Consider the following 23441-nt stretch of genomic DNA (forward strand, 5'->3'; position numbering starts at 1 on the left):
TAGATATCCAGAAACCCTATCTGAATATGCTTCCACTGAATACAAATAAAGAATAAAGGTTTGATAACACTTGGGATTTTACAGATGAAGCACACAAAAAATCAAAACCAGAAAACTTTTCTTCACAGCACAAGAGTGATCCAAGAAGCAAAAATAATTTCCAAGAAAAATTTCAAAACTTTCTGTTTTTTCTCTTTCAAAATTCTTTTTTTTAATTATCATATTATCTACTTATATAAGGTTTTAATTATTGCAAATATGGTTTGATCATTTAATGAAAAAAATGTATCAAATTAAATATGACTAGTTATAGTAATAGAAATTTGTTAAAAATAGTTAATTGATTTTTCAAAATAACTAATTGTTTTCTTTTATCAGAAGAAATCAACAGCTTTTAAATCGCTTCTTTTATTGAAATAACTTGTTGATTTCACTAAACAAAAAAGACAAAATAGAAAACAAAACATTTTTAAATCTTTAAAAACATTAAATTTTTTTAATTTGTTGATACGATAAATCAATATGTTACAAAAACTTACTATAGTCAGAAGACTTCAATAGAATTAATTTTAACTGATTAAAAACATGAATCAACTTATTAAAAAATACAGCATTAGAAAACAAAAACTTTCATGCAAATAGATCTTGAAAATAACTTGGACCATAATGTATTGCAAAGAGATACAACAAAATCTACCTAGACACGCACAGAGAGCATCCAAATCTTCATGACATATTGGATTCATCAAAGCAAGATATTCTTGGTCAACAATGTTGACTTGTCTCCTCTAAAGTTAGCTGAAACTCAGTTTTTTTGTTTTCTTCTTACCAAGACTCTAGTCGAGGTTTTGATGACTTAGAGGTCGTCTTGGATATGCTTTGTACATTCCTTCAACCTAGAGTTGTCATCTTTACACTACAAGAAAATCATTAAATAAAAACTAATTTTAGAATGCAAAATAATTAGTCTTTATTTGACTAAATTAGAGACCATTTTATAAACTAAAAAAAAATATTGGTATCTAAAGTAGTTTATATTATTAATAAAATTTATAAAAGTTTATAAATTGGTATCTAACCATTAGCTACCAAAGTTTTAGTTACTTACTACTTTATATTATAAATTAGTCTCTATTAGTCTTTTAGAGACTAATTTATAATATAAAATATTAGTAATTAAAACATTGGTAGCTAATTCAGATACTAATTTGGAAACCCCTTTATATTTTTTTATTAATAATGGAAACCACTTTAGATATCAATAATTGTTTTTGTCCCTAAAATAATATCTAATTTAGTCAATATAGTGACTAGTTATTTTTTTGTCTCTAAATTTGGTTATTTTTTTAATGATTTTCGTGTAGTGTTATTGGGCCTACAAAAGTTAAATAAAGCTCAATTAGGCCCATATGTACATGTAAGTACAAAAACAGACTATATGTTTCCATTCTTCTTATTATGTGGATGTTTGTGGCTGACGATTTCCATCATCTTCATCATAAGATTGCTACCAATAATCATATCTAGTCTCATGGCATAGTTCTCTTTTTATACATAGCCTTTGTAGCTCTTCAAGAGAGTGATAATCACTTTTTTTATTGTGCTTATGCTAATAAGTTTTGGACTTGGATTTATGAAGTTTTTATTTTCTTTCATCATCATATTGATGATATTATTGGTTTTATTTATACTTCTCATAGTCCTATTGTTAAGGACATTAGACATTCTATTAATTACATTGTTTGGATTATTTTGGAATTCTAGAAGTATGAGAGATTTAAAAAATTTATTCATTTTCATTTTTCTTTAAATATGATTAAATAGAATATTCAAAAGATAAGTAATAGTTATACTAAAAATATGAATAATTATATTGTTGACGTCTATTTTAAAGGTTTTTTTATATTTTGAAAAGATTAGAAAGGTTCATTGGATTTATCAAGTCCACTTATCTATGCCTTCTTCAAGATGACTTAAGGTTAATATTGACGGCGTTGTTAAAGACAATCTGGAAGATGTTGCCAACAGGGATATCTTCAAAAGTAATAAAGGAGATTATATTTCTGCCTACCTGAGTTAAATGTAATTGTTCTTGCTTTGGAGACTTTCAAGACAAAAAATATTCTAAAGTATGGTTGAAATGTGACTCCTCCTTAGTGTGTCAAATTTTCTAGAATTCATCTACTATGTGTCTTAAAATTTGGATTATCTACTCGATTTTTGACGTGTCCTTCGATTGTGTCTTAAAAAATATATTAATTTTAAAATATATTAAAAAATTAATATATCAGTATATTTTGAAGGCAAAGTAGAATGACAATCCCAAAAATCTAACAAAAACAAGATGTGCACTTGTCTTCACTTTTAAAACTTCGTTGCAATAAAATGATGAAGATTTATTCTGTTTTAAAATTTAAAGTGTTGCATATATTTTTTTTGAAGACAATAAATGTGTTGATCTTTTAATTAACATTGAGTTTTTAAAAATTAGTTTTTGTTTTCTTTGACATTTTACCTCCCATTATAAAATTCAGTTTGTTTTTTCTTTTGTTATAGATGTTGATATGATGAGATATGATGATTGAAGTTTTAAAATAACAAAAAATATCATGTTACAGAAAAATATTAAGTAAATGGTATATCTATGATTAATACTACATTTTCCAACAAGGTCGATGTATAGAATTTGGCGATAGAAGCCTCCATGAAGAAGTAAGAATAAATGTTATAGTTGGCTTAAAGTTTTGTACAATTCAACCAAATAAAATACAAAATAAGAAACAAATTAGTCCCAAGGAAGAAAAACAAGAAAAATACTGCGATGAGACACCCCCTTCCTCCAAACAAAAAAAAAGGAGAAAATAATTCTCTGACAACTTCCATGCATATCCCAATACAAAACCACGATGGTTTGTCCCCTTATTCCACCCAACAAAATAAAAAATGATTGAGAATATTTTTTCTGTTAAAAAGGAAAAACCAAAAGTGTAATATGGAGAAATCATATCCCAAAATTCCAATCCAACCCCCAAGATAACCAATTCACCTTGAAAGCATAAAATTCTCCAACCTATTGCAAGCACTCCACTTGTCAAGTTCCTACCCTCCAACCCCATCACTGTGTCAGGAGCCCCACACCAACACTGATGGGGAACACGTCACGTGAAACTTCTACTTAATTAGCACCAAGTCACATATCCATCCAAACATCCATCCATCCATCCATCAATACATTACATACATCCACCCATCTCCAACACTGTTCCTTGCCTCTTCCCCCTCAACTCAGGAGCTGCTCCTTGTCCTTGCATCCCAATGGTTGAGACACTGTCATCTGATGCTGATGCTGATGTTGATGAAGGGAATGTGATTGCATAGGAGCTTGTGGCTGCTGTGATGTTGGTGCCGTTTGAAGATTGTTGTTCACTGTGTTACTCATCTTCTGCAGGTTCTGTTGGTGGTAGATTTGCCTCAATCTCTCTATTTCCTTCTTTAATGCCTCTTGATGAGCTGAGAGATTCAAAAATTCCCACTATCTTAGTAATCATGATCCTAGTGCTTTTCTGAAGTTCCAAAGGTGACTATGTAATCCACAAAAGATGGAACAAAACTTGCAAAACAATATCATTCTCGGTTTCAAAAACAAAATAACACATATGCTTTTGCATACACAATTAACTTCGCTATAATCTAGACATCAACATCAGCATATGGAGATCAAGAATCCTAGGATATGACTTATGTCGGGTTAGCTCACTCCCACGTATTATATATATTTCACATTTGCAACGGAAAAATAATCTTTCACCATAACATATATATGAAAGATGAAGTGAAAATATTTGGAAAAGGAAAAAGAACAGCATTATACCGTCTTTGAAAATCTTGTCTTGGGCCAAAGCAGCAATACGTTGCTTCAAGGCACTATTGTCGACATTAAGAATCAAACGTTGATGGTCCAGAAATGCAACTCGTGGTGACAATGCTGATACCTCCGTCTTCATTTTAACATTAATTTCTCATACATTAGCACAAGTTTTATACTCAGTGGAAGATATACATGCTACTATGATATTCTTAGCAATCATTATGCTACATGTAAGATTCATATTCCTGGTGCAGCATATGTGTATATATATGTGTGTTGTTTTGAAAGTTAAACTACCTGTAAGGTTGTTACGCTCCTTTCAAGCTCAGAGATGTATTGTAGCTTTCTTACCCTTGATCTCTGTGCTGATTGCCTGTTAGCCAAAATTCTGGTATGAACAATAAAAAAATTAGATTCAGTTTGGTATATATCTACACTCCTTTCATTTTATACATACATTAAATCAATCACTTATTGGAGAAGGCTAAGCCAAATTAGCTTGAAAAGGAAAACTAGGTACATAATTTATAACTTCTGCACTCAACCAACTCATTTAATTGGTTGGATAAAATTAACTCTGTTATATCCAAATATATATACATTACTATCAAACATTTGTTTTCTTTATTATAATTGTTACAATTATTCTCCATCAAACTAGCTAAATATAGTTAAATAACACAAAAATTCATTTTTTGTATCATGCTTTAATTTCAGTTAAAATTGTAGCCATCAAAATGATAATGTATTTATCATTGACTCGATATTATTAAGCACCGAAGGCTTTGATGATAGTATATTTGTAATTCTCAAAGAATAATGTGCCATACACAGCAAGTCACCTTCATACTAAACAATAAATTATTCACATTTAACATTAAAAAATACCAAATTAATGTGCAAGACAAGGGTGTGGAATTTTGTGACGATTAAAAATACTTAAACTCGTGAAAATTCAAAACTTTTTAACTTAACAGTCTGTTTAGTAAAATTATGAATAAAATTTTACAGAGCCAGTATTAAATTAAAATAATCAGAATAAGTAATCTATCAAATGACAGAATTATAAATCATCATCCTGACTAATAAATTTATTGCTTTTAAAATGATTATTTTAAAAATTATACAAACAATAAGTTAGACAGTATATTACAGTAACATTATATATAAATTAAACTATTATTAATTTATTTTTTATATAGAAGCTAAATTCTACTGAGCTAGTAGTTTATTTGGAAAATAAAATTATTTTCATTAATTGTACGTGCATGGGAGGTGGACAATATAAAATAATAAAATAGTAGTAGTAAGAGCAATAATTATAATATTTGGTGGTGATTAGCCTTACCTTTTGACCCTCTTGGGATCGACAACGGTTTCAGCGCAGGTGGCAGTGGCGGAGAGCTGCAGCGCCGCCGCCTCATTCCTGCACGAGCTCTCCTCTTCAACCGATTCGGTCTTCGGCTTCACGTCCAACGCCATTGCCATGGGCTTCTCCTCGTTGTTGCTATTTTGGTCGGAGGACGGCGAGGAGGGGTTGGACGCCGATGAAAGCGGCGGAGGCGGGAGTGCCGCTGCGGCAATGTCGTCAGAGAACATAGAAATCAGCTGGTCCTCGTCGAGTCGGTCGAAACCGGCTCGACATTCCTCGAGAAACGGCGTCTCGAGGAAGGCAATGGAGTCACTGGCGGATCGCCGGTGAGCCCCCCGCCGGGTGGAGGAGAAGTCGAGGAACTCGTCGACCCAAGAGGGTTGGGAGGGAGTGGTGGCGGCGGCGGCGGTGGAGGTGGTGGTGGATGAGGTTGTGGGGGTGAAGTTGGCCATTGTTGGCACCCTTTGGTGAGGAAAAGATGGCCAATTTTGGGGTATGGTTGGTATTTTGGGAGGTAACTGTGCCATTACCTATGTATATGACCCCAAATATAGAGAGGGAGCGAAAAATTTGTGTACTACGTATAATGGCCTTGTGTATCTAATTGTGTGTCTGAGAAAATAGAGAGAGAGAAAGAGAGAGAGAGAGGAACAACATAGATCCCAACAACCTAACCAACACACAAACAACCGAAAATCTTAGTTGAAAATCTTGTTCTTGGGTTTCTAAAAGCAGCGGGAGAGAGAGAGAGATATTAAAGAGATGATGGATGAGAGGCAATGGCATTGTGCATGTAAAGCCTAATAATGGTGTTTTTATTCATTTGCTATGAAGTGTTTTTCCTCCTAGATTTTGGTATAATGTAATGCAATATGTAATGTTTGTTTCTGTATAGGTAAGGGTTTGGGAGAGGGAGAGAGGGAGAGAGAGAGAGAGGGGTGGGTCACATGGGAGGGGATTAGAGACAGCTAGCAACAGCTAGGTGGTGAAAGACTCAACGGTTTTAGTGGGAAAAATGGAGTGTTGTTTAATAACTATAGGAATCAGCAACCACGTGCAGATGTGACCCCTTCACTGGGCATCCATTGTCTCATGTCATGATACTGTATACCATATTATAAGAATTTGATCTCTATTGGTTTTGTTCTTGGCATGGATTGGAGCAGTATTTTATTTTTTCACCCTGCCTAAAAAGCTTGGTCTAGAGGGTGTGTGGCAGTTCCTCTTGTGCTGTGTCCTATCCATATACCACTTTAATTACAATGGGATGATAATGGGACCACAATCAATGCTTGGCCTCCTGGTTTTCACATGGTCAGTGTGCCATCAGAACCGTTCAATTCATTATTCTATGTATAATCATCTCTTCTTTATGTGTTTTCTTACCATTTTTGGATCGGATTAATGGATTGGATACGGCTGGCATCCGATATTTGTACTTTCGTTTTGGTTTTCGTTTTGATACTACTTCCCCTTTTTATATATTAATCAAAGAGTGTGCAAATGGGTTTGGTTTTGATCATTCACTTGAGTATTTGGCAAGTTTCTGATTAGTGGTGGCCTTATTTAATCACTAAAAAAGGCATATGCAATGTGGATCATTTAATTTTTTTCCATGGTGCTCTTACATGGGAGAAGAAGATCTTGGGGCAGAGTGGTATATATTGAGAAGATTTATAGGACTTTGGTTAAGGATGAGCTGTGATGAAAAAAGGGCTATGTAAGAATCATGTCCTCCATCTCCCCCCATGTGAAACCCTTTGCAAGAACTCAGCTTTCTTTGCTTTATATATCCCCAAATCAGACTCACATGGGGAGATTTATGTTCCTGTTCCTTCCCTTCTCCTCTCAAATTCTGGCTACCTCCATCATTTCATGCTGGCACCAATGTTGCATATATCATTTTTTTAAACTCAATCTACTTAGGACGCACTAATAATGATTAGAAGGAAAAGATAGAATAATGCATCTTAACTCAACTATCTTTTAATACCTTTCTCTTTATATTTATCACTTAACGCCACCACCCACTTTTCAACATATTCTATTATTTCATTATATATTTATTGAACATCATTATATACAACAACATTTCATAGTATATAAATGAGTGTAAATCTCACTTTTTTGAGTCAATTTTATAAGGTTGAGTTAAGCTTAAGATCCATTTCGTAATATATAAGAAGTATATAGAGGTAAAAGATTTCTTTGTTGAAATTCTATGTTTCATATGTTAATTACAACGTATGGATGTGTTCAGGTTATTGTTAATTGTTGATTTCATCTTGAGTTTTGCATAAATACTGTAATTTTGTGGATTGTATTTTTCTTGTTCTTTTTTAAGGACATTTTGTACAGAATCTTGTATACAGGTTGAGATACCACATGTACTCTTTTATTTATATATTCTTTTTGCTCATTAAAAAAATCATTTAGAGTCTATATATCTTAATAAGTTGGTTGCACTGATCATGTCACCACCCACAAATATATAATATGACACACGAATTGACATATTTTAACATAAAGAAGTGTGTATAGTATATAAGTGAGTACAAACACCGTCTTATAAGTCGGTTTTATAAACTTGAGTTAGGCTTAGACTTGAACTCCACTTAATAATAATATTAATAATATGCTTGCAAATTCAATTATTCGTGAAGATGAAAATGAAATTTAGATTCCTCATATTATGAAATTAATTCTTTAGAAGCCCATCATTGTGATTGCTAACATATTCCCTCGAGATAACTAGGGTCTTATGTGTGAACTCAAACTGGTTAGCTGTCCTCTCCATGGTCAATCAACAAAATTCCCCTAAGCATTCAAATCTCATAAATAGAATTGTCGTGCATGATTTTATTGTATTAGTCTTGCTGTTAATTAGCATCCTCAAATATTGATTAACAATTACTAACTAGTTTTTGTTAATTATTTCAAAATGTATCGAATATCTTTTGTATTTTTATAATAACAAAACATCTTAATTACTTTTGTTTTCGTCAATGAGCTAATTAGTACTATATTATTTGGCTAATTGCCGTACTTCTAAAACCAACGGCGTGTACTAATATGATTAAGTTAACAAACTTGAAATTCTGAGATACATTGTTATTTAATCAACAATAATTGAAGGTTTTGCATGTGCACTCCATGACTTGGCTAATTACGAATATGTGTATAAGTTAGTTTGGGTGGATATATAAACAATAATATTTCACTATAGGACTTTTAGAAGAATATATATTTACTTTTATGATTAGATTTATAGCGAAATAATTGTTTTAACTATATGGTAATTATTTGTAATGTATAAACTATATTGAAAATTATAAATAATTGGTCAAATTATGATATAAAATCATTTTATATTATTGATAATTCCTTAATTATTAAAATTTTGGATAAAAAATGTAGATTGAATATACTGGCCATATTAAAATATTAATGAGTATACACATAAGAAAAGGATAAAAATATAGGCTATTTAATTCTTTGTTGAGTTTTTTTATGTTGGTCCTCTTATGTGTTTTTCAATTACATTGATTTTGTTGTGTTAAAAAAAGGTTTTAATATATTTTAAAATATTAAAATCAAAGTATATTTTAAAGTACATTGATTTTGTTATATTAAAAAAAGTTTTTAATATATTTTAAAATATTAAAATCAAAGTATATTTTAAAATCACAATAGAAGAATATGAAAAGCTCAACAGACAACTTCACTTTAACAAATGACAAATATTGCAAAGTATAAACTTTTCACCGTTAGGCTAGATTAAGTGTAAAACTAAACATTCTCTAATGTATTTTTTAAGATATTATTTGTTATTATTGATTAAAATTTATTAAAAAGTTATAAAATCATGAGTAAATTTTACAAAATTTAGTAACTTTTAATAAACCTCTATCAAATAATAAAGAATTTGTTTTAGAGAATGTTTAACGTGGTTAATATATTTTTAATTTATAACATTTTTTTTCACAAACGTGGAAAGAATATGTCTTCACTAAGAAAAGAAAATTGGTGGAGAATAATTGGTCCGATGCAAGTTGACTTTTTATAATACTTTTCCTCAGTACATTGTTTAAATGTTGAGTAACAATTTGATATATTTTTAATTAAGCATATTAATCTAGTTTAAATAAATGTTACCAAAATTATAATGTCGTTACATTGTAAGTTTATTTTATATTTAATTGTATTGAGGGTATTTATATGGAAAAAAATTCATAAGATTAGTTTGGAACTATATATAGAAATGTTACAAATTCATGATTTTGAACTAGGATACAAATTTAGTCAACGTAAAATTAATATATGAACTATTAATGTGTGTGTATATAGAATAGTAGTGTGAAAGAGCCATTACTAATGAAAACCTACTTTTTTCCATTTTCTTTCTGTTTCCTTTTTCAAATCTCCTTTTTTCCATTATTACATTATCCTATTTATTAATTTTTTTTTTCAGTTCTTGTTGTACTTCATCTTCTTTTCTATCTCCCTCCTTTTTGATCTCATACTGACTCCAAAATAGGGAAAGTTTCTGATTATGAAGTGTAAAATAAGTTATGGCATTTGAAATAAGCTTCCATTTTTGTGATCCCAAGAAATGTTGGATTTAAAGGAGAAAGGGAGTACGTAGTGAAGAGGAAGAAGAAGCATAATTGCACGTGGGACGACCAACAACTCTTGCCTGAGTTTCTTTATGTAGTTTTTTTTAATTGTTTAATAAAAAAATAATATTATTTTACATCAGTTATATATGCATATATATATTTACCGTATATACACTTTAATTTCATCAACTGGTATATTATAAAATTGATGGTTGATGCATATGGTGAGATGATGATGATGATGATGATGGTGGTGTGATGAGCATGATGATAAATAATTGAAAGCGCCAAAACAGTGGACGCGCAGAAACACATTAATAAAAGAAGAAAGTTTGATAGGGGACCATTTGGAAAAGTTTCCATCTGCATTTGGGTGTTTTGGGTGGAGGCTGTAGTTTCAGATCTTCACTATTCAGTGCATGTATATGTAAATATCAATATGGAAATATAGCTATTCTTAAATTTTGTATTTCTACTCAATAACAATCACACAATTTTTTTTTCCAACATATAGTAATATAGTTTTTTTTTATTTAATAAACATGATATTACATTTGCAAATATATTTATTATAAAATATAACTTATTTTAAATGGTATACTTTTCTATTTTAAGATTTAACTATTTGTAATGTTAATATATATTTTATTGTAGAGTTGAGCTTTTTTATCATGAAAAAAAATAATAAGTTTGTAATATTTTAGAAATGTTCTCATCCTATTATAAAATATGAGAGATTATATTGTATTTACTTATATTAAAGATATAATTTTAAAGTAAATGGAAAATAAAAGTATTTAAAAAAAATTATAAATAGGTTTAAAATAATTTATTATTTAATTCAATTAAAATTTCATCTTTCCAAATATTTTAAAAAAAAATTAAACTCATTAGAATCTTGATTAGGATACATTCTCATTTCCCTTATTTCCCATATAGTAGATCATATATACTTTTTTTCTCTTGGGATGGGTGTTTTGGATTGGAATTGGTTTCCGGTGAATTGAAACTATATAAAGTTATGGTTTAATTACTATGTACCTATTTGTTACTGGATTAAGGTTTGAATTAGTCACTTTTAGTTTAAATTTTTTCATTAGCAAGTTTGAGTAGGTCTTTTGGATGATAGAATTATGTTGGAACCATTAGATGTTACTATTTTTGTAATATAGATTTTTGGTTTAAACACTATAATAAAATGAGTAAATAGAAACTAATTTTAAAAATAAAAGATAATTAGTTATTATATTAATTAAAATATATATTATTTTATACAGTAAAAAAATTATTGATATTTAAATAGTTTCTAAATTGATATCTAATTAATTAATCGGTATCTAAGCTATCAAGGTTTTAACTATCAATTTTAGAATCTTAGTTGGTAACTAAAACTTTTGTAGTTAATTAGGTACCAATTTAGAAACTAATTTATAAACTACTTTAGATATCAATAGTATATAATTTTGTGAACTAATTGTTTTTTTTTTTTGTCTCTGAAATTAGTTTCTATTTAATGATTTTTGTAGTGAAAGAGTTGTTATTTTTGTTTCATGTATATCTTGCTTTCTTATCAAGTTATTGTTGGAACAATGCTTAAGTGGTGGTTGTCATTGCATGCTTTGAGTATTACTATTTAAGTGTCATGTTGTGTATTTTTTGTGGTACACTATCAAAGCTCTCTGCCTAATCTGTTTCAGCAATTTGTGTGTATCAACATTATCATAATATATCCATTTTTTTTGTCTATCTTTGAGTTATCTTCCCTTGTAAGTACACTCGACCTAATCTCTATATCATTTTGGGTTATTTTGTTGGGGAAATAGTTTTTCTTTTTTGTATTTATCAATGTGGTGTACATCCAAAAACAAACAAGGAGGAGGGAAGGAATTGCAGGATCAGAATTAAGAAGTCTTGTTTTTGTTAGGGGTGGAACACTTTAATCGTATTATTTTTTTTTTTGTATAAGGGTTTGGACATCCCTGAAATATTGATTTTATTTTATTTATTCATGTTGTTTATAAAAGAAAGTGTCATCATGGTCATTCATGCAAAAATGCTTCTCATTTAAGTTATGCTTTAATGTTTGAGTAAAAGAGATGTTGAAGAAATTATCTCTCATTTAAAACTCCCACTAAAACAATGAAGAGCTTTTTAGAGTGCTTTCAAGCATGTGGATTGTGTAACAAGTCATGTCACTTAAGCGACGATGTGATGTTTGAATAAGGGAGATATGGTAGATGGAGCCCAAACTAATTCTCTCTCCTCTAAAGCTAAGTGACATTATTCACTTGATTTGTCACTCAAGATATGGTTATGCAAGTCGAGAAATGATTTTTTCCCTATTTAGAAAAGATGGGTCGCCTAAAATATTTTCACTCAAACAACATACATTGGTTGATTTGACATGTTATATTTGGTAATGTATGTTTTATATACATTGTGAGATCTGTATATTATATTATTGAATGAGATGCATATGAAATGAATACATATAATGAGATGTGATATGATGAAATTTTATGTATGTTATATATTTGTATGTTTTAAGATTACATGTGTTATGGTATCGTAACCAATAGTAATATTAAGTACAATAACTCAGAAATAATATATTTTAATTTTAGTGATAATCTACATTACATGTATTAAAATATTAAGTGATGAAAATTTAAAGATGTTTTTATCAAGGAATCATCCTAACATAGAAAGTTGATATTATATTACCAATATTTATTTCTCATAAGTCATGAAAGTTAGAATATCGATATTTTGTGAGATATTAACATAAATTTTTCAAAAAACATCAAATATGATGATAAATTAATCTAATATTTTTCCTGATAACATAGGAGATATTAATTTGTAATATTAGATTGCAAAATAAAATTAAATGCAATTTGTTGTTATTTTATAAGGAATTTTTAGGTGCATGTGATTGTGAATTTCTATGCGTATATATCTGATATTAGGAAATTATATGTATGTGTTATAATATTGTGATGATAGTAATTATAATGCAGGGTGGAAAAATGTTTCAAACATACCCAAAATGATACATGAATTGAATGTTTTAGAAAATGCAGCGAATTAATTATGTAACCAGAAAAAAAAAAGTATTTTAAAAAAATATAATAAGAAAACATAAGATAATGGTGTGTTTATAGTACGTAAAAGGGAAGACTCCAGCCCTTCATGCTGCCGGTAGGCTGTAGCAAGCAACAGCAGACAATTTTTTACAACATGGTTTGGCCTTGTTATTTTAGTACAAAACATACGAATTTTGGGGTTTACGATACAATATAGTGTCAAGCATTACGGGCACACAGTCTCCTATAAGTTTCATTCGCACCAATATTTTTAAAATTGGATTCATTCAACTCAAATATTTTTGTAAATTATTCAACTCAACATTATCTCTTTCAACCATAAATGATCGCTTTGAATCAATTTCACAGTTATGAAAGGCAAATAATTTTGTTAAGTGTAAAATTGATGATGATTCAATTTATGAATGAACCAAAATTTTGAAAAAATATCTCAATTTGCAAAAATGTCACACAACAACTAGGTATAGTTAAAACTATTATGCGGATAATGTTTAAAGATTAATTTGATTCAATTATATTAATTAATTGAACATCTATTTGATATTAAGTTATATTAAGTTCACATGTCATTATAATGTAATTGTCACACTTTTCCCATATTCAATACTATATCAAAGTTTACATTTTTTTATTGACTAAATTGCTACTAATTTATTAAAAGATAAGTTTATAATCCTTAAGAGCATAATGTTCTTTTTTAGGTATTATTAGGCCTCCTTTATTATCACACAAAAATTATAATCCTGTTGCTGAAATTGTGTGATTTAATGATGTCTTTTGGTAACAGAAAAAAGTATGTGATCTTGTTATCACTCTCTTCATGCGCTATTGTGGTGACATGTCCTGTTCATTAAAAAAATTTCACATATTTTATGGATGAATTCAATCCAAGTTAAGTTTTAGTTTTTTTTTTTTTTTGAATTTGGTTCAAATTATTATACTCTAAAAAAATAAGTTTAAATAATTATCATTTATTATACAATTTCTTGATAATCAATGTTTTATAAAATGATACAGTAACTATACTCATAAGATTAACTTTTAAAATATTAACTTTAGTCTTTTTACTTTTTAAAATATCTAAAGTTGAGTAAATATTTTTGCGTGGAACCTTGATTTTTAGTTTTAAAGAATTGAATTATAATGTTATCTTAATATATTTTAATTACAAAAATAAGTAATATAATATTTGGTAGAGTTTAGCTTAAAGATGCAAGCAAAAGACATATTTCTTCCAATTTAATGGATTTTATTTAGAAATATTATTTTGTATATCATTATTTAATCAATAAACTGACCCATTTTTTTCAGCAATTTTGTAAGGATTTAATAAACAAATTTAGAAGAAAAAAAAATCATAAACCCAATCAGCTGTTTGGTGGGTTTAATCTTATACTGAGAATCATAAACACACCAAAACAAAAGCATAGTTCAGACCAACAAAGGATTTTGTTTGGATCTGTCATCAAGTTCCACATAGTTTAAAAACAAAGATAAACAAAATATTATAAATACACCTTTTCAAAAATTCAAGATAAATTTGAAATTAATTATACATCCGAATATGTTTTCATCACTCGTCATAACTTGTAAGTATTCTTTTAGAAACAAAATAAATATGTTTTTGAAGATCAAAATCAGAATTACAGAAGTAATCATTGTTGATTTGAATTCAATTTTTGAAACTCATTCATACTTGATCCAATAGAAATATTATCATCTTAACAAATTTTTGGTCATGATCGACTCAATCCAAATACTGTCATTTTACTGAATTTTGTTAATTTTCAATTTAAAAATAGAATATAATTTTTAATTTTGTTTTTATAAAATTAATTTGTTTTGAAATTTAACAATAAATTGTATAAAATCATAGTCCATTATAAAATAATTATTAAAATTACACATAATTTTTCTCTACTAAAGGTTGAATATATTTATTTTATTTATTAAAAATAAAATAAAATAATTTCTAAAAAATTGACTAAATATGAATAAACCTGAAAAAAATATAATTATATATAAATTTTAAATCAATAAATTTGGATTAAGTTAATTGAAAATCCTAATTTGAATCCGACCTAATCTAACATTTTCTCCTTCTAATAAAATTGTTGACAACCTTAGTAAAATAGGAGAAGTTATACATTATATAAAATATAAGAGTGAAAAAGAAAGCCAATAAAGCTTTCCACACAAAATAATAATGAGCAAAGTTTGGATTATAGAATTTGGAAGATATTTCTGAATTGAAAATACCTTATAATTTTGACATATTAGAATAATGTAAAGTTTGGACTTTATTAGAATAATGCAAAGTTTCTTATTTCTTTAAGTTGTTTTGGTCAATTTTCATTGATTATACTTATTAATTGATGTAGTTGCTTGTTAATTGATTATACTTATTATAATCAAATGTTATAATAGTCAATTTGTGCGAAACAAAAAGATTATCCAAATATGGATGACTTCTGAAAATTCATATATGGTTGAATTAGGTCGAGTTTCTAACACGAACTCTTATCATTGTGTATCAGGCTATTAGCTTGCAAATCCAATTGGAATATTCTTGATCAATGCTTAGAGTTTATTTCAAAAATGTTTTTGGATGCAACACCCACCAAAATAGGTTTGCCTAAAAGGATTGATTGTTGTGTAGATGGTTGCATGCTCTTCTATGATAATGAATACGGTAAAAATGATGGAGAGTTGCTTGAATGTAATAAGAAACACAAGCATCTTCTAGTAATAAGAAAGTTGATTCAAAAGAAATTGTTGAACTTAGGCAGCAGATTCAACACAATGCTCAGTTTCAATCCTTTCAAGATTTTATGATGCAATATCTACCATCTCAAGCAGTAACAGCTGCACAACATATTTTTCAGCAGCAAAATACCCCGCAACCAACTCAACAAAATCAAATGCAAGATAATGATGAAGTGCATCATGATAGTAAGCAACAAAATTCACTTGGTCAAGATTATAATAATTATTAGCTTCTTAAAAACTTTGTAATGACTTTAATTTCCTTTTATCATATTTTGTTTTGTTTGAATGAAATACATTTGGATATTTTGAATATTTGAAAATAATATTGTATTTATGGGAAGGTCTGAATGCTGATGAATATCTGTCTTTGAATGAATTCTATTGAAAACTGGAATGCCTTTCGATATATGCAGGTCTGGAATTGATTTCCAGTGCTTTCAAATATCACAGATACATACGGATTTATCTGTATGTAAGTCTGCACACTGTTACATACAGATCCGTATGTAAGTATGTACACAGTTACATACAGATTCTGAATCCATATGTAACAGTTACCTACGACAGCTTTACATACATATTTTTGCCTATATATAATCTGTATGTGACTATGTTTTACATACGGATTTATTGTCTTACATATGGATTTACATATGGATTTGTGTTGTATGTAATATCAAATTTTCTTGTAGTGATTTATAAAATTGTGATAATTCTTTTTATATAGTTATTATTATTATTGTGTTTTATCGTGAATTATTTTTGAAGAAATACCCAGTTGACAATTTTTATATAGTTTGTACTAATATTTTATAATAAAGTTTGAAACACAATCTAAAAGAATAAATTCTTGTAACGAAAATGATAAAAAATAGAATAAAAACACAATTTTTCTTGCTAAAAAAATAAAACCTAATTATATTAATAAAGCTCGTCAAGAAGTTCTCTGTCTAAGTAAAGTTAAGTTTGTGTTAGGTCTCATGTGAATTTTAGGGAATTATAGTCATGAAGTTCTCTAACATCTACCTGTCATTAATAAAATAGATAAATATTGTATCAACGTTTTTATTAAAGAAATATATTTTTGAGAGACTTGAATTTGTGTTAAGTCTATGTAAAATGTGTGTAAAATTAGTTTTAAAATATTTATTTGTAAAAGTTTACTTTACGTTCAAATTAATAAGATTGGGTATATGTTTTTTAACCCAACATAAATTACTTCTTTTATGGTGAAATCAAAATTGAGACAAAAATGATTTGACTTAACTATAAACTAAATATCTAAACTTTCATAAAATAGTTTGATTGTAGTCTAAATCAATTCTCATCATTCTCAATGAAATAAAACAGGATCATGCACTACTAAAATATTTCATACCTTGTGAGACATTTTTTTACTTAATTATTTTGTGAAACTTTTAAAATTTACAGAAAAATCGTTTTCATAAAATCTAAATAATTGATAGCTAATTAGATATCAATTTAGAAATTATTATTTTTATTAATATTAGATATCAATAATTTTATTTTTTTAAAATAATATCAATATTAAATATATTAACTAATTATTTTTTATTTAATGATTTTTTAGTGATTTAAAAAAATTCACATAATTTTTTTTTTAGTTTTTTTTAGTAATAAATAGTTCAAGTCACACACTCCCATGACATTTTTTATTTAGAGAGTTCAATGTATTTAGGGTTTAGGGTAAAAAAAATGTTAAGTTGAAAAGAAATATCTAAATACAAGTCTTATTTTGTTTTATAATCCATAATTGTAACAATGAAATAAAATCCTTCTCAAAATAAAAAATATTGTGATTACAAATATGTATGATCCATATTCATTATAGGTTAGTTGAAGGGTCTTAAATTTGTGGAATGTGGGATGAGAAGATTGTGCATTAGATAGTTTCCCATTCTTGTGAAAATTTTGTGGCTAAAATCAAGGAGAGACATGAGGAAGGATTGAAATAGATCCAAGAAGACATAATGGTGCTTCTCATGTGAAAGAAGAGAGAGTATGTTTTTTTTCATCTTCTAAAAGTGTGTGTTATTAATAGTGTCAACAACTAGTGTGACCTTAGACATCGGAAAAAGAAAAGGATTAATGTTGTTTTGTACGTGATGTTCGGGAGTCTTTACCTACCATTGTTTCATTTTAGTTAAATAGTGAATGTTTTGTGTGTTTATGGACAAGAAGTCATGGGTTCAAGAAAACACAGAAAGAAAGGGAAATAACATGGCTGGAATGATTAACAAGTCATGTGATTATAGTTGACAATTGATCTTTAGTTGGAGTGAACTACATTCAAGGATGAACAGTTAGAATAGGTTAGGAAAATTCCTTTGATTTTTGTTTCTTTGTTTCTGAGATTTAAGATAAATGTCTCTTACTTTTTTTAAGAAAATATTTTTAGTTGGCAATATTAAATTTAAAAGACTAAATATTTTTTAAATGTTTTTAAGTCTCTCAAGCTTATTTTGTTTAATGACTAAAACAACTTTTTTAAAAATTTAAAGAATTAAAAAAAATGAATATATATTATAGTAATGCATAGCTTTATAAAAAAATATTTTTAATTTAAAAAATATCTATATTTATTTTAAATTTTAGGATCAAATAAAAATATAATTAAATAAAAAATTATTAGTTTTCTCTTTTCTTAGTGTTGCTTGATTAGAAGAGACATTTGAATAAAAAAAATTATCATAATTATATGAAACATAGTCCTATTTTAAATACTATTTTTTTATGTTTTTAATTTATCGTGAAATATATTAACCATTAAAGAGTCTCATTCATTTTTCATGCAGATAGATGTACTCATTGGCTAACTATAAATATATACGCTGCACATTTATTGATATATTTTTTTTAATTACAAGTAATATCATTAAATATAATTACATTTTAAACCATTCAATTTTTTTATTTTTTAAATAAAATTTAAATTTATAAATTAATTATTTTACTCATCTTGATGAAATGATTATTCTATTTTTATATAAAATATTTGAGATAACGTTTTAAGAATTTAAGATAATATTATTTATTATTTTATTAACTATATCTAGGAAGATTATATTTTTTTACCTAATGTCAGCTGTTATTTTAGTGATAATTTTATCAATTATTTATAGTGGTTGAAATATGATTTCAAGTTATCTTATCATGTTATATATGAACTAAATAATCGAGTATAAAAAAAATTAATTAAAACAACCAATATTAGAGATAAAAAATAATTAATTATTATGTTAATTAAATTATATATTATTTTAGTGATTAAAAAATTATTAGTATTTAAAGTAGTTTTTATTATTAATACAAATTTTAAATTAGCATTTAATTAGTTATTAAGGTGTTAGTTACCAACTTTAGAATCTAAAATAATTGGTACCTAATTAGATAACAATTTATAAACTAGTTTATAAATTTTATTAATAATAGAAACTACTTTGGATACCAATAATTTTATTAGTGTGTAAAATAATATCAAATTTAGTTAATATATTGACGGATTATTATTATTTTTTTTTAAATTGGTTTCTATTTAATTATGTTCTTGTGAGGGATATTTCTACGAGAACACTTTAGCTTACCATGTTATATCAGCTATTCTTCCGATCCTCACTCAGGCAATCAAGGAAAGGGTCGTGAGGATCCCAACTCTGAGAGGAAGCCAACATTGACTGACTTTCATGGTTAAGATTCGACAAAAAAGAAGAAGAACCAACAAGATAAGATCGAGCGGTCTCTGCTCCTCTCTAACTCAGAGGAGAAGCGGAACTGTCTATGGACTGCCTTGCTTGATCATCCTATCAGTCATGGTAACGAATTGAGTATCTCTGGTAGCTGGTGATGTTTTTATGGGAACACTTTAACTTAATGCACTAATGTTTATAAATTATCTTCCAAACACTACTTGCCAAGCCTGAGTCAAACATATCATTATTTATTACTCTCACAACAAAGAGCATATGACATGCTTCATATATATGTATTGCAGCATATGAAGAAAGTCAATTTACTGAGCGGATTGGCCTCCGCCGAATGAAAGTTGAATCTTCTATAACTCTTTTCTAAAGTATATAAACATAGGCTCTTGAGTTAAAGGTATTGAGAGTTCAAAGCAAAGAGTTTTGAATAGTAAGTTCAGACCATCTAGACTCAAGAGAGGTTGAATTACAAAGTCATATATTACATCATAAGACCAGGCCTCAAGGCTGAAATAAAGACAAACTTTGAAGGAAATGATCAAAAGTCTAAGCTGACCAATAACATTCAGGGGTCCATGTTTGTTGTTCTTTTATCTTCTCATTTGTGTGATTCAGTGTAAGATTTACTATGAGTTTCTAAACTTATCCTACTGAAATTGAAAAACAATGTGATATTTTTTAAGTTATTGTTTTTTATGAATACATATTTTTATTTGAGATTATAATGAATGCTTAATGATCATCCATTGATTGTCTTTGGAGCATTGATTGTCTTTGGAGCATGAGAAACATTTCATTTACCTCAACATTGTCATAATTTATGACATTTTTTTGTCATAATTATATGAAACATAGTCATATTTTAAATACATATATATGCTATTTTTATGTTTGTAATTTATCGTGAAATATATTAACCATTAAAGAGTACTCATTCATTCTCCGTGCACATAGATGTACTCATTGGCCAACTATCAATATATATGCTGCACGTTTACTGATAATTTTTTTAATTAAAGTAATATCATTAAACATAATTACATTTTTAACCATCTAACTTTTTTATTTCTTAAATAAAGTTTAAATTTATAAATTAATTATTTTAACTGATCTTGATTAAATGATTTTTCTTTTTATATAGAGATAACGTTTTAAGAATATAAGACAATATTAATTATTATTTTATTAGTTATATCTTGGAAGATTATATTTTTTTTATCTAATGTCAGCTCTTATTTTAGTGATAATTTCGTCAATTATTTATATTGGTTGAACTGTGGTTTTAAGTTATCTTATCATGTTAGCTAAATCATAAATATTTTTATCGAAACACTTTACTTAATGGAGACACATTTCTAAGCTATCTTTCAAACACTACCCGTGAAGTCTGAGCCAAACTCTTCATTATTTATTATTTTCTTAACAAAGAGCATATGACATGTTTTATTTGTGTATGAGATCTCACATCGACAATATATAAAGTCAATTTATAGTATATAAGTGATGTAAACTTCATTTTACAAATCAATTTTGTATGGTCGAGTTATACTTAAAGTTCATCTCTTAATATGGTATCAGAGCTTAAAGCATTGTTGTGCACTCTATTTTTGTTCCTCTCTTTATAAATGAAAAATTAACACAGTTTGGTGACAATATGATTTTTAAAAGAAATAAATTTGTATATTTGATCTTTGTAACTTGCCAAATCTTCCTCTCAAGTGTTTATTACTCTTCCTTCTAAAATTCTACTTGTATGTTCTCTAAAGAGTGGTCATCCTTAGCTTGATCTTTTTCTTCTCCAAGATGCTACCTAGCAATGCTAGTCAATCTTTTCCAAACATCACAACTAAGAAATAATTTTCATCTCAAGAAGTCAATAAAATTCAAAAATCAAGAAAATCTCAAAATTAATAAAGTTAAACTATACATGAGACAAACTCAAAGATTATCCAAAAATTCAAGACAAATAAGAAATTAAGAGTTATAAAGAAAGTAGGCACACAAATGAATTCCAAAGAATGGTTCTAGAATGGATTAAGAAAACAAAAATTAAAGAATATAATTTTTTCAAGGAAAATTCTCCCAGCATCTCCGTACATTCTTCCTACACCTCCATAATTTTTTTAATTCCAACAACACCCTTTTGAGTATGTTGGAGAGTGTGGTGTCTCTTCTTCATTTTCAAGTGGTGGTGGCTGCTAGTTAGTGGTGGTCGGTGGTGAATGTTGGTAGTTGAGGTAAGTTTTGTGGTATTTTTTCTGTTAATGACTGTGTTTTCGTTTGCTTATTTTTTTCATTTTTTCGGAAGACACAAAACCCAAAAAAAAAACCAGCAAAGTGCAAAAATCAAGTACAAAACTAAACTAAATTATCTTCGCATTGGGAAACATCGAATACAACAAATCTTTTTGTTAACCCTCTCACACACGCTCTAATGATGAAATTGCCTTCTCAAACACTGCTACTAGAGAAGAATAGAATTATTGCAGCTTGAACAGAGGTATGAAAATGTAGAGATACAATTGAGGTTGTTTAAAAATGTGTTGCCTTGTTTCACTTCGAGTTATTTAAAATTTTTAAAAAGGTTAAAATCGACTTTTTACCATTAATATGGAGGTGGAGAGAGAATTTGTCATCTTCAATGGTGCATAAAACCCAAAAGATTCTGACCCAATATGGTGTGGCCCAAAGAATTCAATTCAGCAAAAAATGGAAGGCAATTACTTCCTGCACCTGATCATTTGCTTCTTGCACCCGACGAAGTTTTCAAAATCCAACTATGCCCTTGTCTTCTTTAGTTTGAAAAGCTGTGAAGGTTTATTTTGAAAAGCTGTGAAAGGTGCGGAGAAAGTTGGTTTTGCTCTTTGGTGGTGCTTTGAGTTGTGTAGGAGGTGGATTTACGGTGGTGGTGGACGGGGTCGTTTGCACTTTGACATTGTTGTGAGGTAAGAACAGATTTAAGCTTTTTTTACGCATTTTGTTCGAGCTCAGGTAGTGACGGATACCGATATCCGGAAGTCTTCTTTTAACCTTACGGATGCAAGCGTTTGTAAGTCAGTAACATTTTCTACACCATATCACTGCATTACGGATATAATTATCCGGAATTTATTTTTGTATTATGGATTTAAATATTCTTAGCTGTTTTTTGAATTATGGATATCCATATCCGTAGTTGTTTTTTGAATTATGGATATCCATACCCGGAATAGTTTACTATGTTCTGGATGTAGGAATGCGGAAGTGTATGTTTTGACTTATGAATTTCTGTATCCGCAAGCTAAGTAAATTTTTTTTCCACCGTTGTGAATGGATACACAAGACTCATGGGAATTTCATGAGAGATTGATGTGTGTGATGGATTAGACGATGTTGATATGGAGCATTCAATAACTTACAATGCGTTAGATAATGAAGATATGACACATAAGTGTAGTGAGACATTTACTACAAATGAGGTAAGGTAAATGTTGGGGTTTTGAATGTTATTGTTTATGAATGATTTTAAAATTTGGCTTATGTTATTGTAGGTATTTCGTGATCGAGATGAGCTGTTAGACTGGGCGAGAAGTGTTGGTTATAGTTATGGGTTTGTTATTATTATATTAAGGTCAGATACATGGACGGGCCAACGAGGAAGGATGACATTCGTATTATTAGGTTGTGAGAGAGGAGGTAAATACAAGTGATATAAAAAAGACGTAGATACAAGTGGAACGGGAAGTAGGAAGTGTGAGTGTCCTTTCAGATTGCGAGGCAAACCAGTCAAAGGTGGTCAAGGGTGGATGGTTGAATTAATTTGTGGATCTCACAATCATGATTTGGCGGAGACAATGGTAAGTCATCCGTATGCTGGAAGGTTAAGTGTAGAGGAAAAGGTTATGGTGGAGGATATGACTAAAACTTCAGTGAAGGCAAGAAATAGTTTACTAACAATGAAAGAGAGAAATGAGAAGAATGTGACGACAATAAAGCAAGTTTATA

At 28.5% G+C, this 23441-nt stretch overlaps 1 protein-coding gene across 1 annotated transcript; it reads right to left on the reverse strand.

Moving 5' to 3' along the window:
* Positions 1 to 2705: 2705 nt before the first annotated feature.
* Positions 2706 to 6327, reverse strand: LOC137835155 (basic leucine zipper 34-like). Its single transcript, XM_068643523.1, has 4 exons — positions 5217 to 6327; positions 4166 to 4256; positions 3872 to 3998; positions 2706 to 3510 (listed from the first exon to the last, which is right to left on the reverse strand). Exons 1-4 carry the CDS (start codon positions 5765 to 5767, stop codon positions 3281 to 3283), a joined length of 999 nt encoding a protein of 332 aa, XP_068499624.1. The 5' UTR covers positions 5768 to 6327; the 3' UTR covers positions 2706 to 3280.
* Between the last annotated feature and the right edge of the window lie 17114 nt (positions 6328 to 23441).

This window comes from Phaseolus vulgaris, chromosome 5, assembly GCF_000499845.2.
Source record: "Phaseolus vulgaris cultivar G19833 chromosome 5, P. vulgaris v2.0, whole genome shotgun sequence".
Classification (NCBI taxonomy): Eukaryota; Viridiplantae; Streptophyta; class Magnoliopsida; order Fabales; family Fabaceae; genus Phaseolus; species Phaseolus vulgaris.

Bases quoted from the DNA above. Each gene is read 5' to 3' on its own strand.
- LOC137835155 (XM_068643523.1), bottom strand. From the start codon at position 5,767: ATGGCACAGTTACCTCCCAAAATACCAACCATACCCCAAAATTGGCCA. The intron at 4,257-5,216 runs GTAAGGCTAATC...TGTTCATACCAG, and splicing joins GATCCCAAGAGGGTCAAAAG to AATTTTGGCTAACAGGCAAT. The intron at 3,999-4,165 runs GTAGTTTAACTT...GTTAAAATGAAG, and splicing joins GGAGCGTAACAACCTTACAG to ACGGAGGTATCAGCATTGTC.